General features: G+C 41.0%; 1 protein-coding gene across 2 annotated transcripts; it reads right to left on the bottom strand.

Moving 5' to 3' along the window:
- Positions 1-3672: 3672 nt before the first annotated feature.
- LOC146623990 (gap junction delta-2 protein-like) lies at positions 3673-18248 on the bottom strand. 2 transcript variants are annotated; one of them, XM_085364417.1, is made up of 3 exons: positions 18178-18248; positions 16466-16522; positions 3673-4537 (listed from the first exon to the last, which is right to left on the bottom strand). In XM_085364417.1, exons 1-3 carry the CDS (start codon positions 18246-18248, stop codon positions 3673-3675), a joined length of 993 nt encoding a protein of 330 aa, XP_085220543.1. The 2 variants fall into 2 exon arrangements, with proteins under 2 accessions (XP_085220543.1, XP_085220544.1); XM_085364418.1 differs by lacking the exon at positions 16466-16522.
- Between the last annotated feature and the right edge of the window lie 783 nt (positions 18249-19031).

Raw genomic sequence — 19031 nt, 5'->3', positions numbered from 1 at the left:
CACTATTTTGGGTAATTTTATGTGTGGAAGTTTAGTTGAACTATTGATAAAGAAGTTGCTAAATGTGCAGCTGCTGTGACAGTCATGCTAATGTTAGCGTCAGTGTAACGCTGATTATGCTAGCAGATGTAGCCTCATTACAAGGTTACAGGGCTATATGTCAATAAAATCTTTTCATATCTGTGGTTTCAACATATAAATAATGCTAATGATATATATATATGTTTAAAAGTAAAGGCGGGTTTACTTTTAAAGGAAGTCTGAAGGCTGTATCACAGGAATTGATGCTAACAAGATTATTTTTTGGCAGCTTCTTACAATGTATTTGATAAAAGATATTTAAATGGGGTTTTAGTTTTGCGTTTTTATCTAATTTCAAATACATAACAAATAATAATAGCTTTATGTTTTAGACATTTGGTAGCACAACAAGTCATATTATGTTATTTAAGATTTTTATTTCAGACATCCAGCCAGCAGCAGGAACAGCAATGAATATAGAAGCAGCTCCCTCTGGAAAGTCAGCTTCAACCACCACAGACAGCTACTTATTCTACACGCATGTAAGTTTCTGTTTTGCTTTAACTACACTGCTAATGCAGTTTTTGTTTAGTTTCACTTACAGTACACTTTATGGACAGAAGTATAGGCCCACACCTCCTAACCTTTAAATTCTGGTGTTTTCAGTCCCTTGCTATGGGTGTATAAAAATCAAGCACCAAGCCGTGCAGTTAGTCTTTACCAACACTTGGGTCATTCTGAAGAACTTGTAATACTGTAATAGGATGCCACCAATGATACTGGCAATGTTTCTGGCGGTTGATTTTCTACTTATTTAAACAGAAAAAAGAAATGGACTAGTCAACTAGTCTAAAAGACAGAAAATCCTCATATAAAACCCCTAATTACATTTTCATTAGTCAAATCACATTCTAAATGTCGCTGAACATTTATAAAATAGGAATAACACATTTAACTAACTAGCATTTATGACAACAGCTAGCAAGAAAGGTGATGTTTAAACATTTAGTCACAAGAAATCAAATTTAAACCCTTCTGGATATTTCATGATAAGCTGTAAGTGGTATTATTGCAAAGTGTATAGTAACCATAGTAACTTACCCAAAAAGTGGGAGACCACATATAGTTTGGGGTCGGAGACTGCTGAAGTGTATAGTCCATAAAAGTCGCCAATGCTCTGCTGACTCAGTAACTGCAGAGAAACCTCCTGTGGCATTAACGTAAGCACAAAAATTGTGCACCGGGAGCTTCGTGGCACTGGTTTCCATGACCGAGCAGCTCCTGTAGGTGTAACGTGTAGCCGGTGTTCTGACAAAACATCCTACTTTGTCAAAACATCCTACCGTAGCGTAACTTTATAGTCATGTCTATCAATGCGTGTTACCTCATTAGAATATACTACCTTAGGTGGTTTATGCCTCCATCGTACATATCTATAGGTATGACTTTCTGATAGCCAAATCACACTTATCAAAACGTGCTAACAGCGGAGCGTGGTGTCGACCAACTGCAGGAGGACTAAAATTAATTGACAAGGTTTACGCTGTATGCCAGTTTACAGAAACTTAGAAGTAATAAATCAAGACTTGAAATATGACTTCAATTGAGACTCCAAATTGCAGTATTTTTGAAAAAAACAAAACAAAACGCAACTTAGCTTGAAAAGTTAACAAATTGACAACAGCTTACAGAAAACAAGTATCAACTGTAATAAAGAAGTAAAACATATAATACTAACCATTTTTCACACGCACAAGATCCGGGTAGGATCAAATAATAGGTGTGTACTATTAACACCAAAAACATGGGCGTTTTGAGTTGTGCGCATGCGCAGTAACAACATCTAGGACAACTTGATAGGTAGGGTGTTTTGTCAGAACACCGGCCCCCTACTTTCGTCCATGTATTTTAAATGAAGACTTTTGAAACTCACCATTCTTTACGCTTGAACCTACACTGCACCGCATTAGCAGTAGTAATAGCAATAAACATATGCTGATGTAGTGTTCCAGTGAAATTCCTTTTTGCATGGTGTACCTGCATGACTGTTATCAGCTAACACCACACAACGTAAGTAGAAAGGCAACAGTGCATAGTAATTATCACATCTTTGTTAAACAAAGCACAGCCAAAATCACTGCATAATGATTTATTCACATATTTTTTGTCACATACTATATATTATCATTATTATTGTTATTGCTGCAGTTGTGGCGCCTTTCAGGTATTTGCTTTCATTATTCCCATAACGAGATTCTATGCTCATATCTCTTTATAGTTTTCATCTTCATGCATGCTGAGTATTACATTTCACAGGAGCAGGATGCAAATAAATTAAACAGTCTCTTTTTTAAAGTTACATCTCATAATCTATCCATTCTAATAATGCTTCAGTTACATGCCTTTTTCAGAGTCCATAGAGGGAAGTCACTTCTTGGAACATACAGTCTCCATCAGAGGGTAAAGGCATTACAAAGAGCACATTATTAATACATCTCATTAAAGCTGGCAATCTATGATTAATTTTCATAACCAACCAAGCCCCTATTCTCCCACCCAAGTACAGCCTATCTCTACCGCATAGTGAAAACACTAAGTGTAATTATAACATTTCATCTATGTACAGTAACTTTGAAATATGGCACCAAATCAGCTTGTGAAAAAAAGCTTGAGGTTACATGTTAAAATATTTGTGACTACAATACTTTTCCTGTTTAAAGTGTTTAATTCCATTCATAAGCTTTCAACAGCAATAACATTTTACAAGCCAAAGTGCAAACACTGGCACACTTTACTTGATTTTTTTTTTCTTTTTTGTGTGTGAACGTAAACAGTGCCTTGCAGGCACTGGGAGCATTGTGGTGCATTGACACAGTGTTGGAAAGTAATCTACCTCATCTTCAGTGCACCCTGTGTCCTATTTTGAGCAGAAGCTCTCAGGTGATGTGAGTCTGCAGTCTGTTTGGCACCTAATGCGGTGAAGAATATGGAGATTTGTGAGAAATTTTAGGAAAAGAGTCTGATACAATAAATGATGTGTTCCAGTTTACTAAACATTTTAGTGCTGATCATTTTGTGTTGTTCAAAAGGTGCTTGTTTGTCCACTGTGTGGTCTTAACAGTGTGGACATTATTTTTCTCTCAGTAGCTCAGATTAGTTTAGCATTCAATTATCCTGACTTGAGTCAGAGATTGGCTTTTTTTCCCCACACACATGCGTATGCATGCACGCGCTTAAGCTCTTGCATATGCACACATAATTGGAAAATGAGAGGATTTCTAAGCTACAGCAAAGGCAAATAATGAAGAACTTCAGATAATTCAACCTCACACAACCTTTAAACCTACAGTCTATTAATATTATTTGTAATTGCTCAGTTTTGTCAGTTGGGTTCTGTGAAGGCACCTAGTGTCACCTAGGCAGAGCAGAGCTCTCAATGTTACAGCAACACAGTTACCTTTTTAGTTTCAAAGTGTCAAAAACTCTACTTGGTGAAGTAATGGTTCATCGTCACTACACAGAGTCCATCTGTGCCCCTGAATAATAATGCAGTTGTCAGTTTTGTGCCTACTGATGGGTGGTCTGCGGCCAGGGAAAAGCTCTTCTCCAATATTTAAAAGGTCTTTGAGCCCCCAGGCAGAGAAGCCTCTGTCAGACGTAGGCTGATTCACTAGACTGGGTCCTGCCCAGGTTTGGGGCTTGGGACATGTGTGAAACATCCTTCTTGCGCACTTCACAGATGGACTTTCTCCGGGCCTGCACCCCTCTGATGGCCGTTTTTATCTTCCTCCAGCCAAGGTGGTTGAGCTCTGCCAGGTTAAGTAGCACACATATGCCACTAACTGCAAACATAAAGACCAAAAACACAGTCTTTTCTGTGGGACGGGACACGTAACACTCCACCTCCTTCACGCATGGGTAGCGATCGCACTCAAACATCCCCGGCACGTTGAAGCCGTACAGGAAATACTGGCCCGCCAAGAAGCCGATCTCGAGCGCATTGCGGAACACAACCTGGATGACGTAGAAACGGGAGATGCCTTCTTGCCGTCGCACTTTAGAGCTCTTGTGAGTTGGAGGGAGTCCCCGGGGTCCGTTAGGGATCTCCTTGACCTCCAAGCAGTCATGATCCTCCTTACTACTGTCGGGGTGCACCAGGATGCCGTTGATGTTTCGGGCATGAAGCTTACGAGAGTGGTGGTCATGGTGGCGACCATGGTGGCCATGACCATGGTGATCCATGTAAGGATGCAGCAGAGAGTAGCTTCGATCACGTGCTTTGGCTGACTGATGGACAGAATAGGTGATGAAGCACAGGCTTGGCGTGCACACCAGGATTATCTGAAAAACCCAGTAGCGGATGTGCGAGATCGGGAATGCCTTGTCATAACAAGCCTGGTTGCAGCCGGGCTGCATGGTGTTACAAATGAACATGATTTGCTCGTCCTCATACACCTTCTCCCCCACTATGCCAACTATTAAGATACGGAAAATCACCACCACTGTCAGCAGGATCCTGCAGAGACAGAAGGAGAGAGGGCAGGAAGGGAAGGTGGTGAAACAGGAGAAAGACAGCATCAGTTAATGAGGAGCAAATCCACAAAGGAACATTATATGTGGGCATGACCGTACGAGTGAGTCGGTATAAAGTTAATGGTGAATAGGTGCTGTCGACAATAGTGGTTTTGATTTTTTTGAATATGCGTTTCTGAAAATTAAAGGGACAGTGACACTACATTCACTTTGCATGTGTGTGCGTGTGCACGCGTATTTGTGTGCTTGTAAGCAGCTGCCGTGATAAACAATACCCTGGGATGATGGAGCTGTGCTCTAGATAGCATGCGCACCTCAGGTCACTAATCATAAGATAAAGATGATTTCACACTCATTTTCACAGCTGGACTGAAATGGAACTGAATGGCAACAGCTATAATAGACACCCACTGATTTAAGAATCAGTCTCGCATGTTAGCATATTTCCCCTAGTGTTAATTAGCTTTTATCGAACATACCAAAATATCTCTGTTGCAAAGCAACTGAATAGTATATTGCTGTATAAATAACCTCCTTCTGTTTCATTGTTGACTCCCAAGTGAGGAAAGAAGCATGCACCGTATTAAGGGGCAACAACCGTCACAGTTGCAAAGCTTTTAAGATGTGTAGCTATTTAAAGAGCTCACATAGAAAAGAACGAGTTGCCTCAACTATAGGGAGCTGCTCTCCCGAGGAGGTGGCATTTGCTAAAAACTGCATGGACTTCCCATTGAGCATCATTAGTGCTTTGCTGCAGTTATAGAAAGCTGTGTCCAGGGACCGGTGGATCTAGAGAGCAGTACAGCTGTTCTGTTATTTTCATGGTGTCGATCCAGTATGGGCACTGCGGAGGAGGACTCTGGCTTTAGGGCTGCAGTGTCAGCTCTTTCTAATGAGCGAGGAAAGCCTGCACATCATTGAGTTCCCTGGTATTTATGCCACAGCCGTGGATGTGAATGCTCCCTGTGTGGAAGAGCCAGTTGCTTAGCACACTCTTGTATCCAAGCACAAGAGGGGGCCACAGACGGGAAGTAAAGGGATAGAGATAGATGGGAGCTGGCCCTGAAGTGAAAGGCAGCTACGTAGGACAATAGCCAAAGTAATGGGATTTTGTTGTATTTTAAATATGCACGTGCATCCTAACTTGTTTGCTATAAAATGAGACTCCATACTTTATCTTTTAATGAGGGCTCAAAATGCCTACCGACCTTCAGTGACCAGTAACCACAGCAACCTGCAGAGGATGGCTGTATAGACACCCAGTATGGGGGGGAAAAATAGCCTACAGTTGTTAGAAATATCCGACAAGTCAAAAAAAAATACATTTGTTTGAATGATGTGAAAGAGGAGGCAATTTGCTGAAGCCAAGGGAAAGACGGGTGAAGGTAAGAGGTACACCAGGGGAACATGCGTTAGCATGAAACAGACTTAAAATAGAGCAGTGCCTTGCTGCAGGACTATCGCTGCTCCACCTGCGAATGCATGCCTGTGTGTGTTTTTTTGTGCGAAGAAGACAGGCACGAGGACACAGACACAAAGAGGAAGAGTCAGCCATGTGTATGACTTGTGCAAAATGGCAAAGACTCACAGTCGCCTGTGCTCAGAGCAGCTGCCAGCGTGCACGCTACACTGACTTCCATCATGGTTAAAAATCCAGCAGAATAAAGCTCCCCCGCATCTTTGGACTTTCAGAAGTTCAAATCTGGTCCTGTGTGTCATTCACATTAAGACATCTGTCAACATCTGCTCCTTTGCGGTTAGCCTGATGTGTACGGGCTCACTAGTGGTTCGACAGCAGTCGATATGGCTGAATGAATGATATTGATGGTTCTCTGCACCACAGGAAGATTTGACGCATTCTGCTCACAGGGACGAAGATCTGTGGTCGACACAGCTCGTCTGTATGCAAATATTTGTTTAAAAGATAGAGGATATATGACTAACTCTAGGTCAGTGTCAGTGTGAGAATCTGCAGTGCTGGATGTTGATTTAAAACCATGCAAGAGGCTCAAGAGCAGCTTTTCTGCACTCCACCTTGATTTTCTAATCAAGGTAATAAAAGACATTGGCTGCTTCTCTGCCCAGTGATAATTACTATGTCATAATTACAACTTAATGCCACTGAATCTTCCTGCTGTAAACATCTGTGTGTAATGCCACAGACTCATGGGCGACATGTTTTTTAATGTTGAACTGAAATATTCTTAGTTCAGACTGTCCTCAGACTGAAGGTAAGAGGATTGAAGCTTTTTCTTCTTCTTAAAATGTCATGCATCGTGATTTCCGATGAGTGCATCCACATAGATGTACTGCAACATGTAATATCAGTTCATCTCGACAAACTTTCCACTATGCTGTCATGTGTTCATCATTGTGACAGCTTTTTTAGTGATGGACCAAATCCAAATCTGTTGACAAAAATTTTAAATAGTGCTCTATACCAGTCTTTCATTACATCGACATAGGTCAGTATGTATTTGTCTGTAGTCACCACCATCTAAACGAAAAACTGGGCTTTTTTTTTTTACATAAATATAGAGGGATAAGGACTTTGTGGTTGCAGTTTTCTTGTCCTCCTCAGAGTTTGTTCAATTTTAAAGTAGCGCAGCATTGCAGTCATTTAAAAATCCAGTCATTGCTTCTGCTTTTTTTGTCATTAAAAAAAAATCCCATGGTGTTCCCTGTATTGAGTGCTGTGTGTGTTTGTTTGTGTGTGGTGGTTTATGTGTTTGCTCTACTGCTGGATAACGGAATAATCAGCATGGGGCAGATTGCTGCATTAGCAGAAAGCAGCGCCCGAACGTTGTCTGCAAACATCAGTGCTTTAAGTCCTGCAGCATAACTAGCCAATACGGTAACTAGGAGAAGATTAGGACAGCACGAAGGCCTGAACCTGCAGAATATTCAATAACAATCATGAATAATGAAAAAGATGTCAGAAGTTTTAGTGTCTCAAACCCATGGGGCAGAATATTAAAATACTTGAAGAGTTGATTCATATAAGTGGGCATGAAAAAGATTCAGGCATTACGACATATCACAGCATGGTTCCTGTCACCAAAAGTTTCTTAAATGGCTGCTAAATTGTCTCCCACATCAGTCCCCACTTGTCACCTAATTTAGCATCCTGCTTCCCGGAGGACCCGGTTAAAGCTAAGACTAATCATTACATTTTTAGAGACCTTCTAAATCCCTACCACTGTCCAGGAGATTTGATAAGATTTAGAAGTCAATCCTTCTGCGTCTGTGGATCGTGTTCACGTCTGGATCTTCTTTTTTAATATCTGCTTTCTTGGGCTTCATCACTGACAGCTGACATTTTCATAAAGCGCAGAGACAAACAGCAGCTCATGGGCATGTTAACGTTTATGTCTAGAGGGACAGAAATAGGAGGAAGTAAAGATAATGAGGTGGTATTTTGTTGCGTTAACCTTCAAAGTGATCCTCAGGCAGCTGATTGACCTGTAAGATTGTGTGTGCAGTGTAATGTTAGCTGCTCATCAGCTGGTGTGTCGGCTGGACATGCAAGCTCTGTCTTTCCCAGAGGCTTTAACACACACACACACACACACACACACACACACACACACACGTTCATTCATGCAGCAGCTGCTGTCGCCAGCCTCCAGGGAGAACAGAGGCCCACAAGCACAAATGCACCAGAAAACCTACACTTGCTTTCATACATAGATTGTGAATATAAGAAAGTAACTGTTAATATATGAAGGTGCACAGACTGGCCTCTGAAGCGCTGGATAAGTGCAGTTAGCTGTGAAGAAACCTGGATAAAAATATTCCTGCCACCCATACGCTCTCAATAATAAGCTCCAATGATTGCTGATGGCAGCACATAATGAATAAAGACCTTACCGGGCCTTGAAATTAGACAGCTTAATTATCAGAGTGCAGACATTTCTATCCACCCGCCTCTCATCACTGCTCCTCTCTTAAAGTGTTTTAATAGTTTAAGGTCTTGCCCACATATCCGGCAGATGTGCACGAATGCCTGAAGTGCAACTACGAGTCAGCGTGACGAATACGGTAATTTAAGCTAAACTTGAGCTGCGGTGGTTCTCTTACCCCTGCTGTCTTGAAATACGTTACTTAGAGTGTGAAACAGAAACGGTTTTAAAAAATCTGCCCGAGTTTAGCGACGTCAGACTCAAACCACAACAGCTTTTTCATCCTGCTAGTTTCCACTGTGCCACGACTCAGAGTCAACATGGGCAGAAATGTAATTATATCACTTGCTCATTCAACATCTCGGAGGGAAATGGCCTCCAGCTGTTTTGCAGGAATAACGGAGGAAACGGGAAAGTTAATTGGGGGACACTCTACAGGTATCTGTGCCAATTATACCTCAGCTAACAGACAACAGCGAGATCTCAATCTTCACAGCAAAACCATTACAGCTGCACTTGAGAAAGATGCCTTAGAACGGTTTATGATGAGTATTTTTATTTTATGCCAAACTACTTCACGCCACTCAAAGAAAGCTGGGGGAAGAAATTCCTACACACAACGTTTCTGTTAACTCATCGCTTGGCCTAACCATGCGCGATGATAATGCAGAGCACGCCAGATGCAGCTTTCCTCTATCCCGTTTGTCTTTATGTCATCTAAAATTACTCTTTCATCTCGACTCAAGCTAGCGAGGCAAACATTATGCATAAGTGTTTCTATCTAAAATAACTTGAAAACCAAATAAATGGCATCAGCATTTCTTTGTGTATCCCGAACCAGCACGTTTTGCTGATCACATCAATATACAATTTCAGAAGATTCCATTTATATGACATCTTGGCCTACAGTACAGTATTTGGCGTAATGATGGGATTTTACACACATCAGGTCTCCCATTTTATTCCTGTAATACATTTTTGTACAGATGGCCGCCCCTCCCTGAGCCTGGTTCTGCTGGAGGTTTCTTCCTGTTAAAAGGGAGTTTTTCCTTCCCACTGCCGCCAAAGTGCTTGCTCATAGGGGGTCATATGATTGTTTTTACTCTTTATGTATTATTGTAGGGTCTACCTTACAATATAAAGCCCCTTGAGGCGATTTTAATGTTTTTATTTGGTGATGTATAAATAAAATTGAATTAAATGGATATTGAATTGAAAAATATTGACATTTTTGGTAAATAAATACACAAGGGCGACTGACAGGGCAAATGACTCAGCATCACTGTAATGGAAGTCTGGTTACTGAGGATGAAGGAGTTACAGGAGATATTTTTTTATATATTTATTAATGAAATGCTTGATATTGACGAGAAAAGAGATGATTACAGGTTAGCGCAGCTAAGTTTACGCAGCTCTGAAGTTTCACACAAGTTTCTCCCAAACTAGATAACAAGTAGTCAAAGCTATCCTTGATAAAAACAGGAAACATCACCGCGTCACCGAGCCTGACCTTTTCAGACCTACCCAAAATAGCAAGACTGGGAAATTGGACTCATACTTTAAATGGTATTTGTTCAGGACGTTGCATAAGACCCCTTTTTAATTTTGACAGTTCCCAGAATGCATCAGCTCTGCTCTGTCTCTCTAATATGTTTTAGTGCCAGAACCTTTAAGTCTTGCAGCAGACAAAAATCAGCTGCCTCATGTGGTTGCACTGTATGTTTGTCTTCAGAGGATATCTTCTTAAGCATAAAAATCTGGTGCTGAAAAGTAACAAATTGTTAGAAGTTTTTGTCCCTAATATTTCAAACAGCACTCACAAGTTTTCCTAAAGTAGCATATTTAACCTTAATTTTTATGTAGGGGCTTTTCATCTGACTGTTTAATTGCAAAAAACATGTAGCCTCTACATAAGGTCAGTAAACAGAACCTTTGCTACTTGTCAGCGCTGGTTAAATTGTGTGTTGGGTTGCAAAGATTTAATTGTAAGGCTTTTAGTAAAATTGTATGTAGCAAGTTTCTCTGTAAAAAGTATTAATGGAGTTTTAGCCTCATGGAAAAAGGTTGGAAAAGCACTTATGATATATAACTTGCTAGTTATAAAACCAGCAAACACAGATTAGTGGGAGTTTACAGCTGTAAAAGCTTCTAATCACAAGCTAATTACTAGAAGTTACTGAAAGACCATATAAACACTTTGTGAATTCAGATGCTTTGTTCATCACAACGTGCGAGCTTTTGTTCATTTAAACATTGGCTTAGAGTTGCATACAATAACCTGTCTATAATATTTGTGTTTGCATATGTTGGGGTGTGAAACAGCTTCCTGCCTCGTGGCTTTTCTGGCAGATTATTTAAATTCTAATCAGTTGTCCTTTCTGAAAGTTAGAGCACACTAACATGATGGTTACTTTCCAAATCAAGTGGCTTACTATTGTAAGTACTGTCATTATGTATCACAGTAAAATATGATTCAATCTGCACATTAATGAATGTCCCTAACTTCCTTCTAATGTGTGTATTAATTTCTTATTTCAACTGAGGGAAATGTATTTGTTATTAATGACCCTCAAACTGCGTGTTTTCTTTCCTAAACCTGCAATGTGCCATTAAAGACAGTCAGACTCTAGTAATGTGGTTGGCTCCTGTAAATTGACTTCCCACAATATAACATGATAGCACCGTCCACCTGTGCAAGGTGAACGCTTATTTCATGTCTCTCCCACTCAGCCATGCCCACGTCCTAACTCTGTCCATATTTTAAACCTTCACTAGCTGATGGCTAAGTTTGTGATTAGGCTAGTGGTGTATGATACTGCAAACTTTGGTATCGAGCTGATGCCAGATCAATACAGGACTGATACTGCTGATACCAATACTGATACCGATACTTTGAACCTATAAAGACAGCATATGGAGGGGAGAGCAGTGGTGTCGTGATTTATGAGTTGAATCATCATCATTTTGACAAATGCTGAACACATTTTAATGACTACTAATTAACTGTGAATTTTAATTTCCACAATAATTAGTTAACACAACGAAACGCGCCTTTCAGCTTTTCACCTTCTGTTGTTTAAACGTGCCATAGGCTGTGAATACAATAGATAACACAATTCAATGGGCTACTGAACTTAGGATAGAAATAAGGCATTGATCCTATCATGCTAGCATAGATCTAATACCAATACCAGGGTTGGCATAGATAATATCGATATTGGGATTGATCTGTCCACCTGTAGAATAGGCTGCTTATTACTTTTTACTGATTTATTCTTTTTATTTTAGATTGGAGCTTTACATATTGTATCATAGTATCATAGATTTGTTAGGTTGTCGGTGTCAAACATTTCTAGTTAGACATCTTTGCCACCAGGATTTACCCAAGAGGAAGTTAAAGTTTGTCTTTATTTTAAGCAATGAATAATTAGAACACTGCAAATAGTTTAAAAATCTCAGTGCAGCCCACATACATGCATGCCTCACTTCACATCTTTTAAACCAGCCCTTGTTTATGTTAAAGAAAAAGAAATAAGCATTTACATTAGTCATTACTTCGGTCTCTGGTGCACATTTTTCCTGGACTACATTTTTACCTTAAAAAACAACATCTTCAAAATGCTTTCTTTAAGGGAGTTTGGGTGTTTAATAACAGGCTCACAATTCATAAAAGTTTAACAAAACCTGTCTGAATCGAATCAGAAAATATCACTACATGTGGGAAGTCATTAAATATACATTTAGGCTATGCATAGGGGAAACATTACATGCCCGATAAAACTTACACACACCGCTGATGTGTTGCTGAAATGAATAATAGCCCGCGCTGAGTGAAAGCTGAGCTCAGCGCTAGTGGCAAACCGTGCAATCAATTTCATTCAACATCAGGGACTGCTGCACAAATAAACTAATGACAACTATAGATGTGCAGGAAAATGCTTTAATTTGAACGACAGTCCTGCTCCTTGGCGAACGATGATGGATTACTAATCCTTTCTAATGCTGCAATATGGACGCCGTTGTTTTGCTTTGCAACAAAACCTTCTCGGGTGGAATAAATCTTATCCAGGAAGATGGTTATCAATGATACATGAAGTATATTCTGTCAGAAGGGATGATGTCCTCAATTCACGCAGAGCATTCCTGCATCTCTGATTATTTTGGGAGAACTAGGGTGCCCTTCTCAAAGTAGGGTACCGCCTTCTTGTGGATATCCTGACCCATTTAGGAAAAGAACATGACCATGAAAACTGCAGGAGTGAACAACTTCGGGGCAAAGAGTGCATCTTGCTTTTAAAGCCAACAAACAAGAACCCAGATATGTTCGGTCACGTCAAACCATTCCAGGCTGCCTGTCTAAGTGCAGGTTCTTCCAGCCATATAAACAGCACTGCAGAGCAACAAGGTGTATTTCATACACCACTTTGTTGCATTAAAAGGCTGGTCAACTCTGCATACATTTTTAATGAATGACTTGACATCAGTTGCAACGTGCAACAAGAGGCACGAAGCATTTATTAAGATTTTATGGTTTATACTGCTTAAGTGGGGAGTGATAGATGATGAATAATGGATCATTTAGAGCTTCATCACAGAATAAAAAACAAATAAAGGGTAAATAGATGCAGAAATCTAAAAGTGCATAAATGAATAACAGCAAACAGCACTTTGTAAACTAATTCTTAATCTGATTGAAATGCAGTTTACAGAATGTAATCTATGGAAATGTACTTTTGTGGCTTTAACAGCATAGACAGTGACATTTGCATTTACTTTATCTCAGAATCAACCTGAACATTTAAAAGAGCTGCTTCATGAACACTGCTGTCAACATTGTGTGCCGGGTCAGCCAGCAACTTCAGTTGAAGGATCTCTGACACAGATTCCGAGCGATAAACCTCTGCAGAGGGAAAACTTTTCTTCCTCCCTCTGTCTCACCCCCACCCTCATCCATCCGTTGCAGCTTTTTTGTTCTGCCTCTACAGCGCCCATCATCTCCTCTCTATCCATCCGGTTACCTTTATTATTTTATCTTCCTCAGATCACTCTAGTGCTCCATTATCTCTGCCTCTTTTTTTTCCAGCTCATCTTTTGCGCTGACCTCACTACAGCAATGCAGTCAAGGAGAGGCAAGTTATATATCTCGCACCCAAAGGCTTGATCTTCACACGGTCGGACGCATTTTTGTCACGGTAGACATCACAAACATTCACACCTGCGATCTGCAAATGGTTTGAGCACCACATGTGAAACACACACATACACACACACACACAAACTGTATTACTGTATGTGAATATTAAACAGTTTATTGCCTGTAGTTGTGTGCTTTAAAATATATTGTAATGATGTGATTTTTGTATACAGATTAAGGACTGGGAAAAATGACGCGCCTAGGTGTTAGATGCATGGCCTCCACATTCAGTTTGCAGTATTATATGGACATGTAATTTATTTGTCTATCGCACCCACTTAAATACTTAATTTGTATGAGATTGTATATCAGCAAGAATTACGAATAGGACAAAACAAAAAGTAAATTACTGCTGTAAAATTTTTATTGTGAAGGCTGTAGATGTACAAAAAATGAAATTATTGTTTTAATTGTAACCAGAAGTCAGTTAATATGCATAGAAAACAACCACAAACATTATCAAGGCTGCTAGTGTCATGTTTTACACAAATGTACACAAGTAGAGCTGTGCCATTGGCATAAGAATAAAATAACAATTTCGTTTTCCTAATTTTGGAGCCTGAATGTTTAAGTTGGAGAGGATAGTGCTAACAAACATCACGTATTCAGTGCAGATTTTGTTAAATCTTTATTAGGTACAGAAAATAGATATACAGGTCTGTGTGCTGACCTCCATTCTTATCAGAAATGTCATTAATTTGTTACAATTAACAGACTCAGACTGACTATACTATCTAATGCAAAAGATTTCAGGGTTATCATAACTGTAAAACTGGTTTGGGATAGAGGTGGATTACTGCAGCCTTGACAATGATTTTCATTTCCATGTTATCATGAGTACAGTCATCGGTTATCCATGCACACATTGTACATTGTGCAGTTAGAAGTCAAGCTTATGAAGATTTCACAATACACAACATTAATAACTGAATGAGTCATAATACGCAAGGCACCTGTGGTTAGTCAGAGGCACAGAAGCAACTCTCAATTTGTCTGTCTCGATCAAAGACCATAATTAAGCTAACCTATGCCACAGTGTAGTTGGTCCGTTTCTATTTCAAACACTCTTCTGTAATCCTGAGCTAATTATCTATCCTATGCCAGGGCATAGGTTAGCTTAAACCTACAATTAAGAAACAGCTTAATTGTAGCTCAAAAAGACAGTCTAAACATCTGAAAATGCTGTCGGTGTCTCACAGTGGATTTGCATCCTCGTGTCGGCACTCAAAAAAAGATGACTGACATGCAACCATGTTCCAAAGTTTGGATGCAGGGGAGACCTTTTATGTCGAAACGTCACTGTTCTGTGCTTTGGAACCGCATCCATTAAAACTGCAAGCGAACACATGCAAACGTTGTCAAAGTAACGACACACAGGCTGAACATCCTACTTGTGATGCCATCTACCAGTCGCTGCATGCCACACCCTGTGAAGTGCAGGACTTCACGACGCACAACAGTGCAACACTACATCACGGTTGTGTTCACGAGTGCAATGGACCACAGCCAACAATGGTTGTTGGCTGTGGTCAGTGGTGCAACAGACTTGAACCTTTCAACCCATAGAGGTCAGTGCAACAATTTTGACTCCACACATAATTTAGTGTGGGGTTTGGCGTTAACAATCTAGGAGGCACCTTGACAGCACAAAACTGTGCCAGTGGTGAACAATTCTCCAACTTGCTGGTACATCCAGAAACATGATTCCTGTCTTTTAATTATTATGTGTCACTGATTTCCTGACCATGCAGACACATGCTTAGGTTTAGGAGTCAAGGCATTTTTTGTTGTTGTTGTTTTTTGTCTTACTGCTGAGATAACCTAGGAATGTCTAATGTTTTCTTTTCCTTTCTATAGTTGAAAAGCAATATCACCACTTAAAAATAACTTGCTACAAGCTAGTCCACGGCCTCTCTGTCCAAGGTACTTGTGAGTTTTCCTGTACATCTTCAGATATCCTGCACACATGCTAACTAAAGGGACAAAATCGAAAGCGGCGTAGAGAAAATAAGAAGCTGTTCGGGGGCCTAAAACAAAAAATGCTAACAAATAATGTACAGAGAGACTCAAAAACAAAGGTTTCTTGGCTTACATAGCAGATGGAAGAAAAATGGAGGAAACCCCGCCACTGGGAAGCAGATAATGTTACAGCTAATGCTCTAGGGTCAACTAAAGAGCCTTGTAGGACAAACACTCTGAGGAAAGCCAAACACACGGGGATCATTTACAAAGCATTTCACTGTGGATTTCATACTACTATATGATGGAGATGCGCTTTTTTTTTACTATCATTTAACTATCCAATGTCACGTGTCTTTGGACAGTTTGACACATAATAGAAAATAAATATAGTAAACGCTATCACATCTCACACAAAAAAGTGCCCTGTTCTAAACTGTACCACTCGATTTACTAAACACATCTTTGGTATTCAGGATACCCTTTATTAGTGTTCAGCCAGTGAAGTGCATGATCAACAAATAGCTCAAACTATGCATATAAGAAAAAACCAAGTGCATCATGAGAATAGTCTTTATGACTTCTGAAAGAGGTAGCAGACAAATTGAGAGTTGCTTCTGTGCCTCTGAAAATCTGTAGGTGGCGTGAATCATCCAGAGATTAATTTTCAGCATTCTTTGTACCCTGTGCTCACAGGATTTTACTGATTCAGCTTCCAGAACTGTTATTTTAAAGCTGCATTAAGTAATTTTTGACCACTAGGGGGCGGAAAGACTCCAAAACAAGTTCACAACAGTTAGCATCTAGCTTATCAAGGTGTTATGGCTAACATGTTAGCAAACAGTTGCCTACTCACATATCCAGCAGAAACAGAGCAACACGGACATCCCTTCGGTCTCCTTTATCTGGCCACCTGTTGAATGTAATTCCAATATTCACTGGCGTTTTAGCCCTTGTTTGCTCTTCCAACTCATAATTGTTTTGTTTTTTTTCATTTGCTAAATCTCCAACTTTGCTTACCAGTTTCTTCTGCGTTTTTTTACACAGGACAGTTAGCTTCGGTACCGGGAGCGACTGCCCACATTCATTCGAACCAGCATTGTTTTGGTTTTTCCACTTAAAGAAACCAAAACAACTAGCTGAAAGCTGTGTAGGGCTTCCAAGTGGGATATTGATTCTCAGTGCTACAACAGTACTCCCAAGCCATCAATGGGAGGGACTCACAAGACTGTGAGATTGCTTAATGCATCTTTAAATCAAGTCAGCGTCCAGGTTATTGTTCCATATGAGGACTGGACCAGATGAATTCGTTGGTTAATGCACTTTTAAAATATAGAAATTAGTTGACTGAAATTATTTGGTTGGAAGGAGGATCTCTGTCTTAGCTTCAAATTGCCGATCAGCTGAAATTTTGGTATAAATGTGTAGCTCACATCATCTCTGTTACTTTGACGCAGTTCCAGTGCCACTGGAGGATGTTGGCTTATTCACAGACAATGAACACATGAGCCATTTTGCAGTCCTTTAACTTACACGGGGCAAGAAACACACACACTCACACAAAAGACCACTGAAGCAAAAAGACGTTTAGGCCATGTCCTTGTTGAGTTTGAGTTAATGAACACAGCAGGGCGATCACAGTCTTCACTGTTACTTTTTGTTTTTACCAAAGCAAAGCAGTTTTTAAATGGCCGACATATACATCCAGATTTCACAGGCTGAAGCATGTTGACTCTTCACTTTGCCAAATGAGCATCCAAGTGGGACATTTGGATTGTGTTCACTGGGTGGAAAATTCCACTTTTGCAATCAATTAATCACACAGAGATGATGTGGGGCACGCATGTGGGGCACGTATTTCACACCAATTTTACAGCAAGTCTCCGTGGCATGTCTCCACTGCTAATCAAACTAAAAGCTCGTCTGTTCAACTCTCCGCCACGAAACACTCTCACGCAAAGTATAACAATGTCTGCTGGTCAAAACTAATTGGATTAACTTTTTTGTTTTTTTTAGGAAATAAAATCACTCAGAGTTCAGAGTCATTAACTCCCCCCATGATTCTTCCTCCACACCTGCTTGCTCACCATCCTTTCATCTTCCGCACCTCTGCTCTCCCCTCCTCTCACTCCTAGTCCCCTCTCCTCCTTCTGTCATATTGGTCTGTGGCCAGCAGCATCAAGCATAGTCTATCAATAGCTTGGCTATTAGCTAGTAAAAACATAGGAACCTCTCTGATTTAACCGTAATGCCTGCTGCTGACTATGTGCAATTAGGTTATGCCTTAACTAATAGTGGGTGTGGAGGATAAGAGTGAGGAGAGCAGGGAGGAAGAAAGGACGGGGAAGGCAGGGAGGACTGTGAGGGATAGTGGAACAGAGGAGAGCACTGGGACAAGCCTTGAGAAGGGTAGTCTCTGTACAGATGCCATCCACAGATCCATACAAAACAGCATGTAATGTGCAAAAAAAAAAGAAAGAAAGAAAAAAATCCCAGCTCATCAGTTGACATAAAACCGCGGACACAAAACCAGAAAACACCACCTTCCCACTTAAATCCATGTCTTACCTTCCGATCATAGTAGAGTGCTGCTGGACAGCCGCCTCCAGCAGCCTCTCCAAAATCGTCCACTCTCCCATGGCGATGAAGAGGGGGCAGAACGATCAGAAGAAACAGGGCTTGGGGACCTGACCCCCCTTTCCTCCAGGGAACTCCTTCGCCTTGCTCTCAGGACCAGCAGAGAGTACAGTCAAACCACCCACCCACTCCCGTCACACCTCAGCTCCCTTTGACCTCTACACGTTGACCTAGCCGCTTATCAGTTCATCTCTGTGCACGTGAATGAATGAATGTCTTCTGCTGGGCCTGTCCTGCTCTGCTCCTCTTCCAGGTGCTGAAGAGGTGCTGAGCTGATCGCCTCCCCACCACACACACACCACTCCCCCCACCTTCTCTCTCCCGTAGTTTCTCCCCCTCCCCTGTGCAGTGATGCTTGTCCTCCCCCTGCCGCACCACTCCGCTCTGCGCTACAGCATATGCTATAGCTCACTGAATGACAGCCATGATCACCCTCTGTTTTCCACTTGCCTCTGTTCTCCTTCCCCTCTCCTTCTTCTGTCCCTGCCTTTGTCCTCCACCTTACCCCCAGGGCACTCCTTGTACTTTAGCTGCACTCACTGCCATCGGTGCTCCCCTGCAATCGTCCTTGCATTGTGTAGAAGCTTTGCCTTTGCTGCACCCTTGCTACTCCAACCTAAACACACACACACAACACATATAGCTGATCCTCCTCGGCTCACCTCAGCAAATGGCACTGTAAACACACACGCACACTTGCACTCGATGACAGCTTTGAATCCCCACTCTCGCACTTCCTACTGAGGACTGCAGATCCACGCCAGCACACAAAGCTCCTGCCTGCT

The sequence above is a fragment of the Diplotaxodon limnothrissa genome, linkage group LG10 (genome assembly GCF_057381915.1).
Source record: "Diplotaxodon limnothrissa isolate DT_005_m linkage group LG10, D_limnothrissa_male_GT1.1, whole genome shotgun sequence".
Taxonomy (NCBI): domain Eukaryota; kingdom Metazoa; phylum Chordata; class Actinopteri; order Cichliformes; family Cichlidae; genus Diplotaxodon; species Diplotaxodon limnothrissa.
The sequence above is the reverse complement of the archived record's forward strand: the minus strand, read 5'-3'. Positions and strand labels throughout refer to the sequence as shown.